Raw genomic sequence first — 17733 nt, 5'->3', positions numbered from 1 at the left:
GACACGTATATATATTTATATTCCTGTGAATGACATTAAACATTTAGAAATGTCAGAAGCAGCAGACTATTTTTAAACATCATCCCAATCTGCTCTACCTGAGGGAAACAAAACCACCAAGAGGCAACATATTTACACATAGCTTTTATTGCAAAACAAAACAACCCCACACAAAGACATGACTGGCTAAATGTTTAGTTTAAGAGCCAGTCATTGCAAATTCTTCTGATTATACCATATAGACAAAATGTGAGGTAATTTGAGAGAAGGCCAATATTACATTTTTAAGGATATCAATTTCAGGGCAGTCAGATTTTACACTAAATAGTAATTCAGGTTTTTCTTTATTATTACTATTATGTTGGTGCTTTTGAGTATCTGACGGAAAACAATGGTATTAAATGTCAGAGTGAGGTCTCATGCTGGGCTGTCAGTCCGACGATGCATCAGCAATATCTTCGTATATCCTGCATTAGTTTGTTTATATTTAATTTTTTTTTATAGTCCATGTCTGAAGACTGTGTCCATCTCTCTTGCGTTGTTCCTCACTTCTTCTTCTTCTCTTCATCCTTTTTGCCTTCAGGCTTGTTTCCCGTCTGGGAGGCCAGGGAGCCCATGGCGTTGCGGATGGCCTCGTTGTTCGGGTCGACGCCGGGCAGGTTCTCCAAGACGCTCTGAAGGAACTCGGGGTCTTGCATCACATCGTAGTCATCTTCCTCCTATTCAATTACAATGGAAGGATACAATTGATTAGGTCTTCATTTAAGATCCCCGAACAATACCTGCTTATCTTGTATGTAAAGTGAGCCACTGGTCCCAGAAGTATTTTTTCCCCACTGAAACTTTTCTATTTCAAAGTTTTCTTTTCTAATTACAAATGTCCTACTGTCCAACTCTGTTGTTGCAATTGGGAGCAAATGCATAATATGTAGCTTTCACTTACCGTTAGCAGCACTCACAACAGGATTTACATCTTGATTTTAAGATGTTTATAACAAATCCTCCTCGGGAGTCATACACGTTTCTATGTACCTCTGACTTTTTGTGTTAATCAAAGAACCAGATATTTTCAAATGCAGTTGCTCATTTGTTTATACTGATGATTCACTTTTACCTCCAGGACCTTGGATGCCAGAAATAATTCCTCAACCCTTTGCAACTCCATTGAGAATAATACACAGGAGCCAGATGAGCCCCATTTAACAATTGCTCATTTAAAGCATCATATAATGACTCACCTTGGCTGACTCTGCAGTGTCCATGGGGGCTCCTGTGTCCATTTCTCCATACTCTGTTCACAGTGAAAAGAACTTATCTTAACAGACATACCAGCAATTATAAGAGTGGCCATAAGTGATGGCAAGAGCATAAAATGTGTATGATAATTAAATAGAACTCACCTCCTCCGGCAAGAGACATCTGCATGGCGTAGGCTATCTGCTCCTCCTCTGTCATGCTGCTGAAGTCAGGAAGCACTGCTGCACCGCTCTCAGGCTGAGATACTGACATCTTCAATAAGGCCTCCTCTGATTCTGTGAGAAAAAAATCAATCAAAACTTAGTGTCATTCTATCGAATCCAAACAATTATAATAATCAGTGCTGTCTCAAGTGAAAGTAATTCATCCCCCAATAATTACCGTCTGTGGTGGGCGTGGGCACGCCTGCCTCGGCTGCAGAAGCAGCAGCAGCTCTGCGGGCCTCTTCCTCCTGCCTCTGTCGCTGCTCCTCCATTGATACACGCAGGGCCTAAAGGAATGACAGAGACAGCAGAGTGAGAAATAAAGACAAAGGGCACATCTTTATTCTAACAAAGCCACTGAGCCCTTGAGATCTCAAGTTTTTTGCATTCTTGGCCTGGTTCTAGGACACCCATAGCCTATTATCGTCTTTATCAAGCTCTCTCTTTGCCGCAATGAGATTTTAGTGAAGATAAGTCACGCATTCCTTTATTGTTGCCATTTTTAATACCATACGGCATCACATTGGCTTTCTACGTGTAGATGAGTTTCTAACCTCTGGTTCCAAGCAGCTGATACACATGTATTTGCTATGTAAACAGCATCTCACACATTGGTGGTAGCATGGACGCATCTTGAATGGAGTATCTGATAGTTTTCCCCTATATCTGTACAATTACTGTATATCATCAGTTAATAATAAGTGCCATGTTTCACTTTTTTGAATATTGTAACAAACGGGAATGTTTGCTTTAAAAAAAAATTTAATTTCTATTTCAAGTTAATACATCTTAGCCAAAATTTATGCTGGGTACTAATATAAAATGTTTGTTGGCACTTGACTCATATCTATATATTGCTTACCAGGGCAAGTTCTGGATCAGCACTGGGATCCACACCAAACTCAAAGTCGCTGGCACCAAGACCCATCATAGAGCCTCCTTCACCGGCCAGGATGGGAGAGGAGAGCAGCGCATCGGCCAGACTGGGTCCTGGAGGGACTGTGACCAGGTGGGAGCCTGTCCCCTCCTTCCCATTTAAAGTATTTATAAAAGCAGTCAGCTTCTCTGTGTTCAGCTCCTGAATAAGCAGTTGGAGACAGATGGCAAGGCCGGTTGAAAACTCAATTTACAAATAGGTAGAAATGTCAGATATGGAAATTACGAAAATACAGTATCATGCTTTCTTTTACTCTGCCTTATAGCAGTGTGATGGAAGATAAACCAAGAATTCCTCACCTCTTCTCCAAAGTTGATGATATCCACGTTGACTTTCTCTTTTTTCAAGCGCTTTGCCAACTTGACAAGCTGCAGAATCAGCAGGTGGGACAGAAACAGGGAGAAATACATTAGCAGTGATATAGACAGTGGGAGAATGTGTTAAACCTATGATGTATCATCGGTAGAAAAACATTTCTCTCTGTGGGATTGGCACAAAATGTGATACAAGAAGACTTAAAACTCACATCTTTTTCATTATCCTCCACAGGACTCCCAACAAAGGCAATGATCCTCATCTTGTGGTTTTTTCCTTGTCTGTGTTTCAGGGCCAGCTACGCAGAAAAAAAACATAAAAATATGGCCACTCAAAAACTGCTGCTGCAGAAACCCAAACCCCTCTTATTTACCAATTAAATAGCCAATAGTTAGGGCACTTCTTTTAAGTTTGAAACAAACGATTAAAATCAGAAACATCCAAGTTACACACATGAGCCACTCTGATGCCTGTGCAGAAGCAGATATTTCCTTTGGGCTGGACAGCGTGGAGTTTGGACAGGATGCGGCCAGAATCTGGTGTCAGTGTAGTCAGGACCTCACAGTTACTGTATGAAAACAAGACACAAACAGTAATCCATATCATCAGCAACCATGTACAACAAAACTAATTATGCTATGAAGTGATACACGAGGATTATCAGAACTTTTTGCACCATCTTTGTGAGAATATAGCTTACTTGGCCATAGTGATGAGGCCCACATTGTTTTCTGGATTGCTTCGTGTTTTTGAGTGGCAAACAATGTTGACAGCATCTTGTTGAGCCTGTAGCCTCGTTGGTAGAAAGTCTCCATTTCTCATGTATTCACTGTTGTCCACACTGGGGGGGGGGGGGGAATATTAGTTTAATAATTCTGATACATGAATGAATGAATGAATGAAAGACTTTATTTTGAACATAAAAATAAATAAAAACAGATACAAAATAATAACAAACAAAACAAGAGTAATAGTGTCCGAAAAGGAGTACCGGTAGGTAGAAGTGAAACTTATATTTCCCTACCCCTTTCTCACTTCTCCTCTAATAACTCATATATCATAGAATGATAATATAATATAATATATAAACTATATACTAGATTTATTTACATCCCAAATTAAATATATGAACAGTATCCCAAGTTTATTTACAACCCACATATCCATCCGGAGGTAAAAAGTAGATATAAACCAACCCTTAGCACAACCCTTATCACAACTCTTCCTCAACATATACCTCCCAAAAATATATTTTTTGTATAGCTTTTTAAAGTGATTTATATTTGTGCTCCGCTTCAACCCATCACCTAACCCAGGGGTCTGCAACCTGCTGCTCTGGAGCCACATGCGGCCCTTTTGCCCCTCTTCAGTGACTCCCTGTGGATTTTTTTTTTTTTCAAATTAGTGGAAATGAATAACTTTTTTTGGTTTACATTTTCATTTTCATTTTCATTTATCATTGTTGTAGGTCTATAGGTATGACCGAGCATTAGGGCCAAATTGAGGGGGAAAAAATAATCTGAGATTTCGAGAATAAAGTCATAATATTACGAGAAAAACGTCATAGGTTTACGAGAAAAAAAGTTGTAATATGAGAATAAAGTCATAATATAAAGTAGTAATTTTACGTGTTATTTTCTTTTATTCCCGTAGACTTCTGACTTTTTTCTCGTAATATTACGATTTTTTCTCGTAAACTTCTGACTTTTTTCTCGTAATATTATGAGAATAAACTCATAATTTTCTCGTGAAGTTATGACTTTATTCTCGTAATATTACAACTTTTTTCTTGTAAACTTCTAACTTTTTCCTCGTAATATTATGAGAATAAACTCATAATTTTCTCGTTAAATTATGACTTTATTCTCGTAACATTACGACTTTTTTCTCGTTAAGTTATGACTTTATTCTCTTAGTATAACGACTTTTTTTTCTCGTAATATTATGACTTTATTCTGTAAATCTCAGATGTTTCTTCCCTCAATGTGGCCCTAATACTCCGTAGTACATTGTCACTTTGGCCCTCCCGGCATTAGACTTATATACTATATACTTAGACTATAAACTGTTACTTTCATCACAATGATCAAATGTTTTGCGCTTTATTATTATTTTTGCCTAAAATGTCTCTTTTGATAGTAAAGGCTGCTGACCCCTGACCTAGTTAGTCATCACATACATACATAGTAGTGTGATTACTCTACTAGTCTCCTTCACAGAGGAAGTAACGCGTTACAATATGAAAACAGCATTAGCATGTTTGGCTAACGATAGCAAGAGGTGACACCAACATAAGTCGAAAGAATCAAATCATTTGAGTTGTCAGTTGGTTATTTCGGTATAAAAACATTAAATTATAAGTAATATAATGTATAAATGCAGTTGTATAATAGTAAAGTTAGGTAAATCCTTTATTATGGACAGCTAAGCTAACTGTTAGCTACGATGACTCGACACTAACCGTTAAACGGTTGATTATCAGACCAGTTAACCGGGATATAACTCCAAATTCAGCTCGAATAACTACTTAACTTACTTAAATAACTTATTATGTCTTCATATGAACAGCTAACTGATCGATAACTGCAGTAAAAAAGGCATTTTGTAGAGTTCTTACCAGACCATGGTACTCTCAAGACCCATTTTGGAAACTTCTTGTTGCTCTCTGTCGTAATCTAACAAGCTCGCATCCTATTGGACGACGCTGAGCAAGGCGACATGTGATTGGTCAGAATGTGTAGCCTGTAATACACTGACAAATAATACAGAATAGTGTAGAATAGTTTGACAATAAATCAATTTGATCAGTGATCAGTGATCTGATCATGTTGAATACACCAAGATATATAAAAGAGATACCTCTTTTATAGTATGTATCACAGTCATATTGCAGAACACTATTAGAGACATAACAAGTTGATCTGTATAATAATCAAACAAAGGCAACATGTCTTTTTGTCTTTAATAACTTCAGGTACAAGTGTACAAAAACATGACATCCCCAAAAGACAACTTCTAAAAACATATTCTGTGAAAAGGCATTGTTGTGATTCTTGCATACAGATGTGCACACATTTATTGCATATAATTCAAAGGCAAAATAACAAGTAAACAGAGAAAAATACAGGATGATTTTAACAGTTGTGTTAATCAGAATCATCACAAAGAACCGAAGGTTTTGTAACAGTTGCATGCCTTAGATACAGGCTTATTTTGCAAGAGAAAGGCACAATTTTAATCCATATTCACCATTAATAAACATTTTGGACACCAGAGCAATACATACAGCAATAAATACTATAATACATATGACTATGTACATGTTTGGTTCATAGGCTGCACGTGTAACTGCTTTGGAGTTTATACAATAAGACGCAATTTCACTTTAAACTGATATAACAGCCAGCAGAATAAAATAACCTCCACATACCATTTACATCATGTATAAAAATACCCAAATGATGCTTTTTCATCTTATCTTGGTTGGAAAATTGTCAATTAATTTAATGTATTGCACCATCTACTCATTCAGGAATATAAACAAAGAATTTAGTTGCATAGTTGACAGCATATGCTGTCAGACTAAAAATCAATTTTAAGACATTTCTGCATTTTCAAATATCAAACAATTATGAATATTAAAACATTACACACCCATTTTGAGTGCTAAAACAAACTTTAACGAACCACCAATACTACGTCTGCAAGAAGTAGAGAAACAGTTTTGTCTTTTGTACTTTTAAACACCAGGCAGCCATCACCATTGTTTGCTAGTAAAAAAAATTACAACTATACCTTAATTGGGGCCTGTCTCAAAAATCTCTCTTTAAGTTATCAGCCTCACTACACTTAACACTGGCAATTCTGGATAACACACTCACACAACTGGCTCTGTTAACCCTGGGTTCAATGGTCCAGCACATGAAACATCAACAAATCAACAAAAGTGAATTTATTAATAGATGGGGTGAAAATATCCCTGTGGGGAAATTGCAGCAACAGAGATTATATTAACATTATAAGTAATATAACCAATGAATACGAGTAATGTTTATGAAATACTAGATGCACCACTTGAATATAAAGAACAGGAACATAAAAAGTTGAAAATAATATAACAATCAAACAGATCATGAATCAGTGTGAAAATATACATGCTTTAATATGCGGTTGACATAAGTAGAGTGGAAAGTAGTAATTTGAGTAACCGATATTATATTGAGTTTATACATAGCTTTTTTAGTTTTAGTAGTGGACTACTGAAAATAGTGGAAAAGTGTAAATAAAAATACTTTAAGAAAATGCAGTTTCATCCATGTTTATAGTTTTTAAATATTCAGCAGCAAAGTCAAACTCCTACAACCTATACTGCTAATATTCTTTTGGCCAGTGAATCCCACCCTAGTTTTTCTTTCTTTCAGAGGATATACTGCACAATAACACAGAAGCAAAACTTGTTTTATGGGGTTAAAATGTAAAAAATAAAACAGCAAACACACACACACATACTAACACCATCCAAAAAGCTCAGGTCTAAACTGCTGTCACTTCTTGCCTTTAGGTGGCACATGTTGGACTGAACGGCAGGTCTGAAACTGCCGGTGCTGTAGTTACATGCAACTGGATGATATTAGTGGGGGCTGGATTCAGATGCTTTGCACAAATGACACTAACAATGCCAATGAACTGTTGTTTTTTATGATTAAATACAAATATCCCTGCTTACAAAGTCACGTTACGCTGCTCTATGCTCTTTTAGAAACTGTTTTTGTTCCGTTTTATGGCCACAGCTGTACACCTGCTTCTACTGCAAACATTAACTACTGGTATATTACTGTTTCCAATTTCATAAATTATTATGAAAAACAAAGTGATTGTACCATGTTTGTAATAATGTCATGCCTTTTGGTACATGACACTGTGTTTTTGTTCATTGAGCTCCTGTAAGAACGGTGACTCAACTTCCCCCTAACAATTGATCCGATGAGGAGGTGCTTCTTTTATGTACAATAATCCAAAAGCCTAAAAACACAATCTGCTCCTTGCAGGTTTGGTCTGATGCATTAGTCGCCATGACAACAAAACTCAGTTGGACGTGGTTCACCCTAAACTTAGCTGACTAACTCACTAGTCTTGCTTCATGAGACAGGCCCCGGGTCTGAGTATCAGTTCTTTGGTCACATTTGGACATAAGCCAGTCTAACCCTGAAACTGATATCAGATCGTACAGTGTATAAGTATTAAAAAAAACTCCTTTTAATATAACCCTTTGACCTCAACATGAGAGGTGACATTTAGGATTCACAGTCCATTATTAGCGTAGCTGGTTAAATAGAAACCACAAGCTGAGGATCACCTCTTTTTCCAGCATAATTTGCATTCAGAGTAGGCTTAAAAAACGTCAACTTAGCCAGTATGAATACAGTAATTTCTTTAAAAAATAAACACTTTTATTTAAAACTGTGTTCCCAACCCATATAACATGGTTTCGTGTTAAAGCATCTAAGTCAAACATGTAGCAGAGACAGTGCTCCGGGCTCGGGCCTTTGGGTGGCGGGACAGACACTTACAGAGCCAAGTATGCACGAGGATGTGCTACAGCATTTGGTAAACACAAAAGAGGAATTAATTCCAAAAAGGAGACAATTCATTTGAAATAACAACGCTTAAATAAAGACATTCTCAGATAAGGCAAAGTCCTCATGTTACACTCTACATCGAATGCCGGCAAGAACAATATTTGGTTGTGCATAGAAGCATTCCTATGAGATGAATAATAGTGTTCAATAACCACCACAGCATTAATGTACCTGCAGTAACTAGTGTTAGAACACAACCGCCCACTTACATGCTCATATCATGTTGAGATTTGGAAATCAAAGTGCAAAAACAAACACAAAAAAACATTTAATATCCCACTTGGTCTCGCTGATACGCTGTATAACTTTACCTCAAATAACACCAAAGGGCGTTGTAACATTTCATCCATGCTAATAACATCCTCCAAGTTTGTCTCGGTTTATTTGGAGTTCATTCTTCTACACCTGGAAACCAAAAGCAATGAACGTAGTTTAAAAAAAAAACACTCAGCATGAGCAAAAAGTGTCACAAGAAATTTGAAAAATGTTTAGCAACTTACAGAACATTAGCTCGTGTTAGGAACAATGTCACCGAGTGAGATCCCATCCTCGGAACCGATACTTTCTTCATACTGAGCTCTGCAAAACAACAAAGGAGCAGTGTTTAAACCCTCATACAAAATGAAACACTGGGTTTGTGTATGTAAAAAAAAAAGAAATCAATTGAATATACACTAAAAAACTCTAATCTAATCTGTTTTTTAGCCAAGCTTTCATGCTTGTATTTAAAAAGAACTATGGTTTACTTGAGATCAGCTTGATGTATATGTTTGGCTTGGCACATCTAAAGATGCTGCACTGCCTTAACACATGTCGACTTTCCTGAGGTTCTGGTTCAGGGACATACTTGCCTTTAGTTCATACTCTCAGGCAGCCTTCACTCCCACCCACAACACAAGGAAACAGACACTAGTTATAGATGGTTTGAGTTAGTTTCAGCCAATAGCAGTATGAGAGGTGGGCTGCAACTATCAATTATTGTCAATATTTGTCTATAAAATGTAAAAAAAATGGTGAAAAGATCTACGGAATCTTTTTGTATACTATGTTTTTTCTGGTAACGTTGGCATGATGTAAGATAATAGAGTTGAATCTGAATCTGTAATTATCACATTTAATCATTAGACATTATAACCCATGACAGTACCAAACACATTTGAATATGCATATGCTGCTGAGGATCTCTCATATTTATCTTCATGTATGTTTTACCCTCTTACCTCTTGGGGGTGCTGCGCTCCTTGTCTTTGCTCAACATGCTGTGTATATCCACTCCCACTGACTTGTAGGCATCCTGAGGCGGAGGCGGAGGCTGAGGCTGACTTGTGGGAGCAAATCCAGGGTTTCCCAAGGAGGAGAAGGCGGTTTCTGCAAAGTTGCCAACAGCGTCGCTGGGCGGTAAAGTCTTTGGGAGGAGGTCAGGACGACCTGACTGCATAACTGGGTGGAACAGGAGGGAAAACGGTTTAATGCTGTGTTGTGAAAGAAGCACCTCACATGCTGGTACATGCTGAAACACACTTTATCTCTGCGGGTAACACAATGCAAAATTTGTTTTCAGCACTGCAGCTGAAACAAGAAATCTTAATTAAAGTTCTTACCGTTGTCTACTTCCGTGTCTTCTCTGGTGTCGGAGCTGATTTGCTGTTGGAGTGAAGGGTTCTGGCTGGTGCTGCTGGTTTGGGTGGACAGAGGAGGCCCAGAGCCACCTAGCTTTCTCAAAGGCCCGTGTCCCACTGCACGCCGCTTCTTGCCCGGCGAGTTCTTAACTAGATACCAGAGGAAAAGTGTTAAAAGTAGGGCTGAATTTTGGTGTTGAGAAATGAGTGTGCTCCCGTGGGACGAGAGGCGCGGCAGAGGGTGTGGCAATGCAATCTTGTTGCCAAGAGGTATTCCATAATATTTTGGTCACATTATTTGGTGACGACACACCTATAGAAACTTCTCTTTAATCACACAAACGCCATTTTTTTTTCTTTTCCCACCTTTCCACTTTATTCTATGTTTTTCAACCAGCTGACGTGATCGTTTTTTTTCCCCGAAAATTATTTGAATGCCAGCAAGACGATGATGATTCTTACTGCTCTGTAATCCATGACAGTTAGTTTTCTATAATGACTGCCTTTTCTTTACTCTGGTGACTCACTTTATAAACGTCTGAAGGCAGCAGATATACGTTTCATCTGCAGTCCAAGGACTGCACAATTAATCTGAATTTTATTGAAATCGCAATATGGCCTATTGCGATTTTCAAATCGCAGGATGAGTAGGAAATCATATTTGTTAAAGGCGAAATGTGTGTCAAAATACCATTTTAGATTAAATATTCTCGTGCTGCAGAGAAGTCTTAAGAAAACAAAATCACACCATAACCATTTCAATATGTTTTTCAATGAAAATGAGAATAATGATGTAACAAATGTCATTCCCTGTAATATCGCAAATCATATCGCAATTGTGATATCAGTCAAAATAATCGCAATTAGATAATTTTTTTTCAAAATGTGATGTTAATGAATTCAACAAGAGTCATGATCTACTCTTGGCAGGATGTTTGAGCTGCTGTGCTCGTATTTGAAACGCTGCACGTCCAAGACAACAATACGTTTCCTCTGAGGAAAGCTTCCCACAGGGTTCCCACACGGTCAATGCACCATGACGGGGAGAGCCCTGTGTTTAAAGGGAATGAAAGCAGCAAATGTGCCTGGTCGTAGCCCACATTTAAGGTGTGATCTGTGCCGTGCCGCAGAGTTCACAGTATTCATACTCGTGCATTCAAGGATACAATATGTACTTACATGAGATCCTCCTGAAGACTGCATTGCACATGAACTTCTGAAATCGATCTGCGTAGAAACTCGGTCTGTGTACCGACACAGTATCCTACAGAGAAGCAATGATTACAGGGTTACATATAGATATTTTAATTCAAAACACAATTAACTGAGGAGGCTGGTGGAGGTACCTTACCCCATCGTGAACCAGAGCTTTCCACGAGTGTTCAAGCTTCTTTACAAATCTGAAAGACAACACATAAAGCCTTGATTACAGTACTGTGTAGGCACTGAAGCTGCCGCTGCTCTGCTAACGTGCTGCTTTTGCTCTGCAGGCTGTGTAGACATTGTGTGAGTGTCACTGACTGATCGAGAGGTTTATATATATACAAACATGTGTACTGTTTACCTGTAGGACTGCAGAATGTCGATGATACCGATATACACCAGCAGCCTCTCCCCTTTTGTGTTTCGTGCTGGGATTCCTCCCGTTCTGTAAAATAAAGCAAAAAGAAATGTCATTTAGTAATCTGTCGTTATTACTCTCAGTAAATATGACCACTGAAGCACCATCACTCACTTTTCCTCTGTGTCCAGTGATCGCATGCTCCCTGCCTCAGCCTGGATGGCCTCTATAGCAGTGCTGTACAGCGACTTTTGACCTTGTGGCCTCCTTTGGTCCACAGCCCCGGCCACCGCCTGTTCGCTGACCCGCTCTCGACACGCCTGATCTATATTGTGGATTCCCACCAGAAGGCTGTAGTCCATAATCTTAAAACTTTGCAAATGCTGAATGGAAATCAAGGAACACACCAGACCAGTGATTACAAATTAATTTAAAAGAAAAATATAGGAGAAAAATGCAGATATGTTAACTAATAGACTATGTGCATTCATTTTATGTTTAGACAGGTATTACTGTGTAGTTCTTACCAGGCAGTCTCTCTGGATGGTCTTGCAAACAGCACTGTGCTTGTCCCCCTCCAGTAACAGCCCCTCTTGCATGTCCTCTATGAAATCCAGGTCCTTGTATGTGGGAACTGACTTATCTCTCTCTTTAGGGGAGGCCCGCCGCTTGAAGGTGGAGCCCTTTAGATCATACTTGAGGTGCATTCGTACGACGCTCGGGAGCAGATTGTTCATGACTACAATACGGATGTTCTTACCCGCAGCCTGGACACAGTAGAGCCCATAAAACTTTGGTAACAAGGTCCGTTTGTTCTGGTTCAGGTTCTGAAGGAGAGCAGAGTGGATGGAAGGAGAAGAGTGAAATATTAAAATGAAATGAAAACTGTGCGTGAGTGGTTGACTAATGTAAACAGAAAAATAAACAAATTATGAAACAAATAAGTAAACAGATTGTCCCACACAAGAAATGCAGTGTGTAACAAATATGGCTCCTTATTTTGATATCACATTGTAAGAAGCATTGTTTCTGTCAAAATCCAAATAGTCTTACATGTTGCACATTAGGCACGAACAAGCAAATAATGTAGAGCCAATATCTGGCCACAGTGTTATTTCAAAATAAAATAAAAATGCTTTTCGTGCTGCAGCTAATGTTTATTTTCATTAACAATAGTCATAGTTAATTATTCTCTTGATTTATCATTTTGTCTACAATATGTCACAAAATACTGAAAACTGCCCATGGTGACATATTTAAATTGTTTGCTTTGCCCAACCAACTGTTCAGTTTACTTTCATACTGTATATGATAAAAAAGAAAACATCAAATCCTCACCTTTGAGAAGCTAGAAACAGTAAACGTTTGACATTTTTGCTTGAAAAATGACTAATACAATTAATCGATTATCAAAAATAACTGGAGATTCATTTTCATTCTTTAAGTTTCATTGTAACAGCACCCGTGGTATCACTTTACATTCGATGTATAAATGGAGGATAATGATTAGGTGTCAGTCCATAGTTTTATTGTGTGCAACAGCCATGCTGCATGCTGTACCTAAAGCCACTCATCAGATCTTACCATGAAGTATCCTGGAAGCAGTTTCTGCAGAAACTCGGCCTCTTTGTGCTGCACTGTCTTAATGATGTACTCATCATCACTGGAGACGTAGAAGAGAGATCCACTTGCCCCGGAGTTTGACAGCTCAATCAGCGGCTCATTACACAGAGAGTACTGTAACCAGACCGGAGCATATTAGTTAAAACGTGTGATAGAAGAAACCAAACAACACAGGTTTACAGGTGAAAAACAGGTCAGCTGTGCCTTTACATCGGCAGCAGCTCCGCCCCTGTAGTGTGTCAACACCCAATTAATTCACACTTCCCCAGTTTCACACTTTCCAGTTCCTCAATCACACCTTCTCACAGTTCTATCCCTTTCTTCAGAACGTTACTGTTCTGCTAGCACATTTTCCGAGTAACACAGATGCTGACTAAACAAGATTACCATGTAGTCATCAGGCCGGATGCCAAACATCTCCCTGAAGTAGCGGAAGGCCATTGGTGCGTACGTCTTGAACCTGAAGTCTCCATAGTGGTGAGCTGGTGTCAGGTTACTGCCCTCACTGCCAGTGAAAGACAAGAAGCAGAGGATTAGGACACATACATACAAGGGAGGTTATGTAAAGTATTAATAATGTAGGACAGACAAAACATCATCACCTTTACAACATATCCTTACTTCAAAATTGTAAACACTCACCTGGGGAAGAAGATGCTTTCGACCACCTCAAAGTCCTGCAGCAGCACGTCTCTCTCAGGTTTCTGGCTTAAGCTGCCCACCGTGTACGTGATGCCTAACTGGATAGCGCCTTGCAGAGCGGATGATGTTGTCTGGAAGATGGAGCATATGGACGTGTAAATGACAAATGCAGTTCAAACCTGTCTTTGGTTGATAAATTATTAACCAATCATAAGCAATCCCCATAACAGGGCTTGACAAGACCGACAAGAAACAGAAAAAAATATATTTCCATTTTCATTTTAAGGTTTGACCTGTTTTTATACATTAACAGTGAGTGTAGAGCTGCAGCAATTATTTGATTAATCAATTAGTCGATCTACAGAAAGTGAATTTCATATAATTTTGATTATTGATTAATTGTTGAAGTCATGTTTTAAGCAAAGACTCCAAACATTATTTTTACAATTTGAATATCTTTGGGTTTTGGACTGTAGACTGTCAGAAAAAAACAAGACATATGACGAGAAAATGTCTGATTAATGATTAATGAAAATAATCGTCGCTCTAAGTGAGTGAATGTAAATGTGTGTCAGTCACTGATGGCTGATCTCCCACCTTCTTGTACGTCGTCTCCCCAGTAGTATCAATTCCTCGATGGCCAATAGTTTTTTTCATGGCCGGAGTCATCATGATGCTTGGACCCTGTCAGTACAAACATGGTGAAAGGGAGAATTACAAGAGGAAAAAAACTCAATGCAACTCTGCAGAAATATTGTAATATTCTCATGTTTCAAACAGGAAGGAATAGAGGATGTGTCGGCTAAACATCTGTTAATTCTGTAAAGATGAACACAAGTGTGTTTCCTGAGTGACAGAGCTATATTACGCATTTCCTCCCCCCAAAAAGTCAGTTATTTCTTACCTCGGGAGAAGTATTTTTTCGAATCCCAGACGAGTCTGGAGTGAGAAACCGAAGAAACATACAAGTTAGAAAATAACACACAAGGAGGAAAAGAAATGAGTTAAACAAATATAATTCTCACACTGGATGCATTAATAATCACACGACACAGCTTGAAACAGCTTTCACCATTCCCTAATGGTGAAAGGAGAGAGTGCAGCTTTGAAACAAGCATGCAGACGCACCTTGTTGATTACCTCTGAGAGAAGACAGTCTCCTCCAGAACTGACTCTGCAGGTCTTTGAGTGCAATGGGAGGAATTAGATAAGTATGCTATTACTATTGAAGTGAGTTCATACAAGGCTAATGAATGGCCTGATAATAGAAAGCTACATTCCTGGGAGTCCAAAGTCAACATTTGACCTAAATAGTTCACTTTTGTCTGTGAATTGACAAAATGGTGTGACTATCTGCTTTTCAGTTTGCTTTTGTTAATTATTAACAGCGAACTCCACCGATTTTTCACTCAATGGAGGAAATAACCCTAATGATGTCATGGTGATGTCATCAAGAGACCATAAATTTAAAACAAATGCACGTCTTACAAACTGGGGGTGTGAAGTTTGAAAGTCGTGGGAATTTACCAAGCAGGAAGGACTAATAAAAAAGTGTTATTGGTTGCATTATGGGAAATGTAGGATCCAGTATTTTTAGAGCTTGACCCATACCAGGGACTAAAAGTCAGGATATTTTGCTATCCTTGGTTGCACCGATTTTTACCATTCATCTTTTTAATCTGTCTCTTGCGAATCGCGCAATGTCATGAAATTATAATACAGAACTGCTGGAGTTCCCCTTTAAATGTTTTTGGTTGAATGGCCCAATTTCCTGATGCTTATTTCTACTCAGTTGCCAAGTTTCACCAGTTTTTAGTACACCTAATGCAGTCTAATACTAATTAGTTTACTAATTACTATTTTTTTGTCCAGTACATTTATTTCAATGAAGAGACTAAATAGTTACACGTCTCATTATAAGTAAATTAAGTTCAACAACACCACAAATTACAGCCTCCAAAATTACCATACGGTTGAGTCTACACTTCTCTAAATGTTTTTTTTTATAAAAACTGAAAACAATAAGTTTCATTAAGTAATAAACTGCTTTAGTTTCAGCTAGGTGTGCCTAACCTGGCAACCCAGTGTGTACAAACAGTTGACCCAATATTGAAGATCATTTCAACCCATTTATGAGCTGTGAACTAGGAATACAGATGTTAGTATTGTGACATTTAAGTGATTAAAGTAACTAACTGACTGTCTGATGAGCTGCTGGCAGTCGTAATATTACGAGAATAAAGTCATAACTTAACGAGAAAAAAAGTCATAATATGAGAATAACATCATAACTTAACGAGAAAAAAGTTGTAATATGAGAATAAAGTCATAACTTTATGAGAAAAAAATAAAATAACATGTAAAATTACTACTTTATAATATTATGACTATTTTTTATAATATTACGACTTTATTCTCATATTACAACTTTTTTTTCTCGTAAACCTACGACTTTATTCTCATAGTATTACGACTTTTTTCTCGTAAACCTATGACTTTATTTTCATATTACAACTTTTTTTCTCGTAAACCTATGACTTTATTCTCATATTACGACTTTATTCTCATAATATTACAACTTTTTTTCTCGTAAACCTATGACTTTATTCTCATATTACGACTTTATTCTCATAATATTACGCCTTTTTTTCTCATAAACCTCTGACTTTATTCTCATAATTTTACGACTTTTTTTCTCGTAAACCTATGACTTTATTCTCATATTACGACTTTATTCTCATAATATTACAACTTTTTTTCTCGTAAACCTATGACTTTATTCTCATATTACGACTTTATTCTCATAATATTACAACTTTTTTTCTCGTAAACCTATGACTTTATTCTCATATTACGACTTTATTCTCATAATATTACAACTTTTTTTCTAGTAAACCTACGACTTTATTCTCATAATTTTACGACTTTTTTCTCATAATATTACGACTTTATTCTCGAAATCAGATTTTTTTTCTTCCTCAATGTGGCCCTAATACTCCATCGTACCATAGACCTACAACAATGATGAATAAAAAAGTAAACAAAAAACAGTTATTCATTTCCATTTTAAAAATCCACAGGGAGCCCCTGGAGAGGGGCTAAAGAGCTGCAGGTTGCTGACCCCTGACCTAAGTGAATAACTCATACCTAACACACATCTGATGTATCTCCCCTTTCAGGAAACAGTGGTGTAAAATAATAAAGTACTTACTACCAGAAGGGCCCTGCAGCCCTGGAGGCTCCTCTGCAGCTGTGGCCATTCAGACCAGAACCTTTAACTCAGACTTGGTGGAGAAACTTCAGATCCTGATTCCCTCCTGGGTATTTACCTGGTGATCTGTGTGGGTTAAAATGTAACTGGTTAACACCTTTAGATGACTTAATGCCACAAATATTCAACAGACAGCCACGTTGGCTGGCTCTGCTGCTACTGAGTACACAATTCAGTTTTTAACTACAACTTTCTGCTAACTGTTCTGCTGAATAATGTACCTATGATGTAATGCTTGGTAACAGCAGAGCATGTTGTAACAGGTTAGCACCATAACTCACCGAGGTGTCTGTGTAGCGACTGTTAGCTAGTTGCTAACTGATTCAACTTTTCTAACTTTAGCCAAGCTAGTAACGCTGATAACTAACTAATAACAACACAAATAAGCAAACAACTCGCTCGAAAGTCTTGTGGGAGAGTCCTTGACGTTTCCTGAGACAGAAAAAATAACCTTTTCTTGCTCTAAAGTGACTGTTTTCTCTTAAAACTAATAAACAAGGAAGCAGTGCGGAAGCAGCAGTTTGGTCGTTCTGCTCTGTTAGAGACAGAGCGAGATGACTTCCGGTGAATAGTTTTTCAGAATAAAACACACAAGAAAACAAAATAGAAAACAAAGGAGCTTTATTGTGAATAACACGCCTAAATAAAAACAAAAATACATAATTT

At 37.9% G+C, this 17733-nt stretch overlaps 2 protein-coding genes across 3 annotated transcripts; both read right to left on the bottom strand.

Annotated features, from left to right (window-relative positions):
• Nucleotides 1-129: 129 nt before the first annotated feature.
• psmd4a (proteasome 26S subunit ubiquitin receptor, non-ATPase 4a) lies at nt 130-5484 on the bottom strand. The gene is made up of 10 exons (XM_074613392.1): nt 5330-5484; nt 3413-3553; nt 3166-3280; nt 2924-3010; nt 2697-2765; nt 2323-2538; nt 1639-1747; nt 1401-1532; nt 1239-1291; nt 130-719 (listed from the first exon to the last, which is right to left on the bottom strand). Exons 1-10 carry the CDS (start codon nt 5353-5355, stop codon nt 546-548), a joined length of 1122 nt encoding a protein of 373 aa, XP_074469493.1. The 5' UTR covers nt 5356-5484; the 3' UTR covers nt 130-545.
• A 176-nt stretch (nt 5485-5660) lies between these two features.
• On the bottom strand, nt 5661-17625 carry LOC141754381 (phosphatidylinositol 4-phosphate 5-kinase type-1 alpha-like). Of its 2 annotated transcripts, none has more exons than XM_074613388.1 (16): nt 17349-17625; nt 17008-17153; nt 14701-14735; nt 14394-14480; nt 13797-13927; nt 13542-13659; nt 13116-13268; nt 12059-12358; nt 11706-11914; nt 11535-11618; nt 11322-11370; nt 11150-11234; nt 9953-10120; nt 9572-9791; nt 8852-8930; nt 5661-8756 (listed from the first exon to the last, which is right to left on the bottom strand). In XM_074613388.1, the coding sequence occupies exons 2-15, from the start codon at nt 17054-17056 to the stop codon at nt 8858-8860; spliced, it is 1761 nt and encodes a 586-aa protein (XP_074469489.1). In that variant the 5' UTR covers nt 17057-17153; nt 17349-17625; the 3' UTR covers nt 5661-8756; nt 8852-8857. The 2 variants fall into 2 exon arrangements, with proteins under 2 accessions (XP_074469489.1, XP_074469488.1); XM_074613387.1 differs by having other exon boundaries at nt 17008-17133.
• Nucleotides 17626-17733: the final 108 nt, after the last annotated feature.

This window comes from Sebastes fasciatus, chromosome 17 (assembly GCF_043250625.1).
Source record: "Sebastes fasciatus isolate fSebFas1 chromosome 17, fSebFas1.pri, whole genome shotgun sequence".
NCBI lineage: Eukaryota > Metazoa > Chordata > Actinopteri > Perciformes > Sebastidae > Sebastes > Sebastes fasciatus.
The sequence above is the reverse complement of the archived record's forward strand: the minus strand, read 5'-3'. Positions and strand labels throughout refer to the sequence as shown.

Excerpts from the sequence above, each read along its gene's own strand:
- psmd4a (XM_074613392.1), bottom strand. The coding sequence starts at position 5,355 with ATGGGTCTTGAGAGTACCATGGTCTG. Across the intron at positions 3,554-5,329 it reads CTTGAGAGTACCATGGTCTG|TGTGGACAACAGTGAATACA; the intron begins GTAAGAACTCTA and ends CCCCCCCCCCAG. Across the intron at positions 2,539-2,696 it reads TCATCAACTTTGGAGAAGAG|GAGCTGAACACAGAGAAGCT; the intron begins GTGAGGAATTCT and ends CTGCTTATTCAG.
- LOC141754381 (XM_074613388.1), bottom strand. The coding sequence starts at position 17,056 with ATGGCCACAGCTGCAGAGGAGCCTCCAGGGCTGCAGGGCCCTTCTGGT. Across the intron at positions 11,915-12,058 it reads CCATCCAGAGAGACTGCCTG|CATTTGCAAAGTTTTAAGAT; the intron begins GTAAGAACTACA and ends ATTTCCATTCAG. Across the intron at positions 11,235-11,321 it reads AAGCTCTGGTTCACGATGGG|GATACTGTGTCGGTACACAG; the intron begins GTAAGGTACCTC and ends GCTTCTCTGTAG.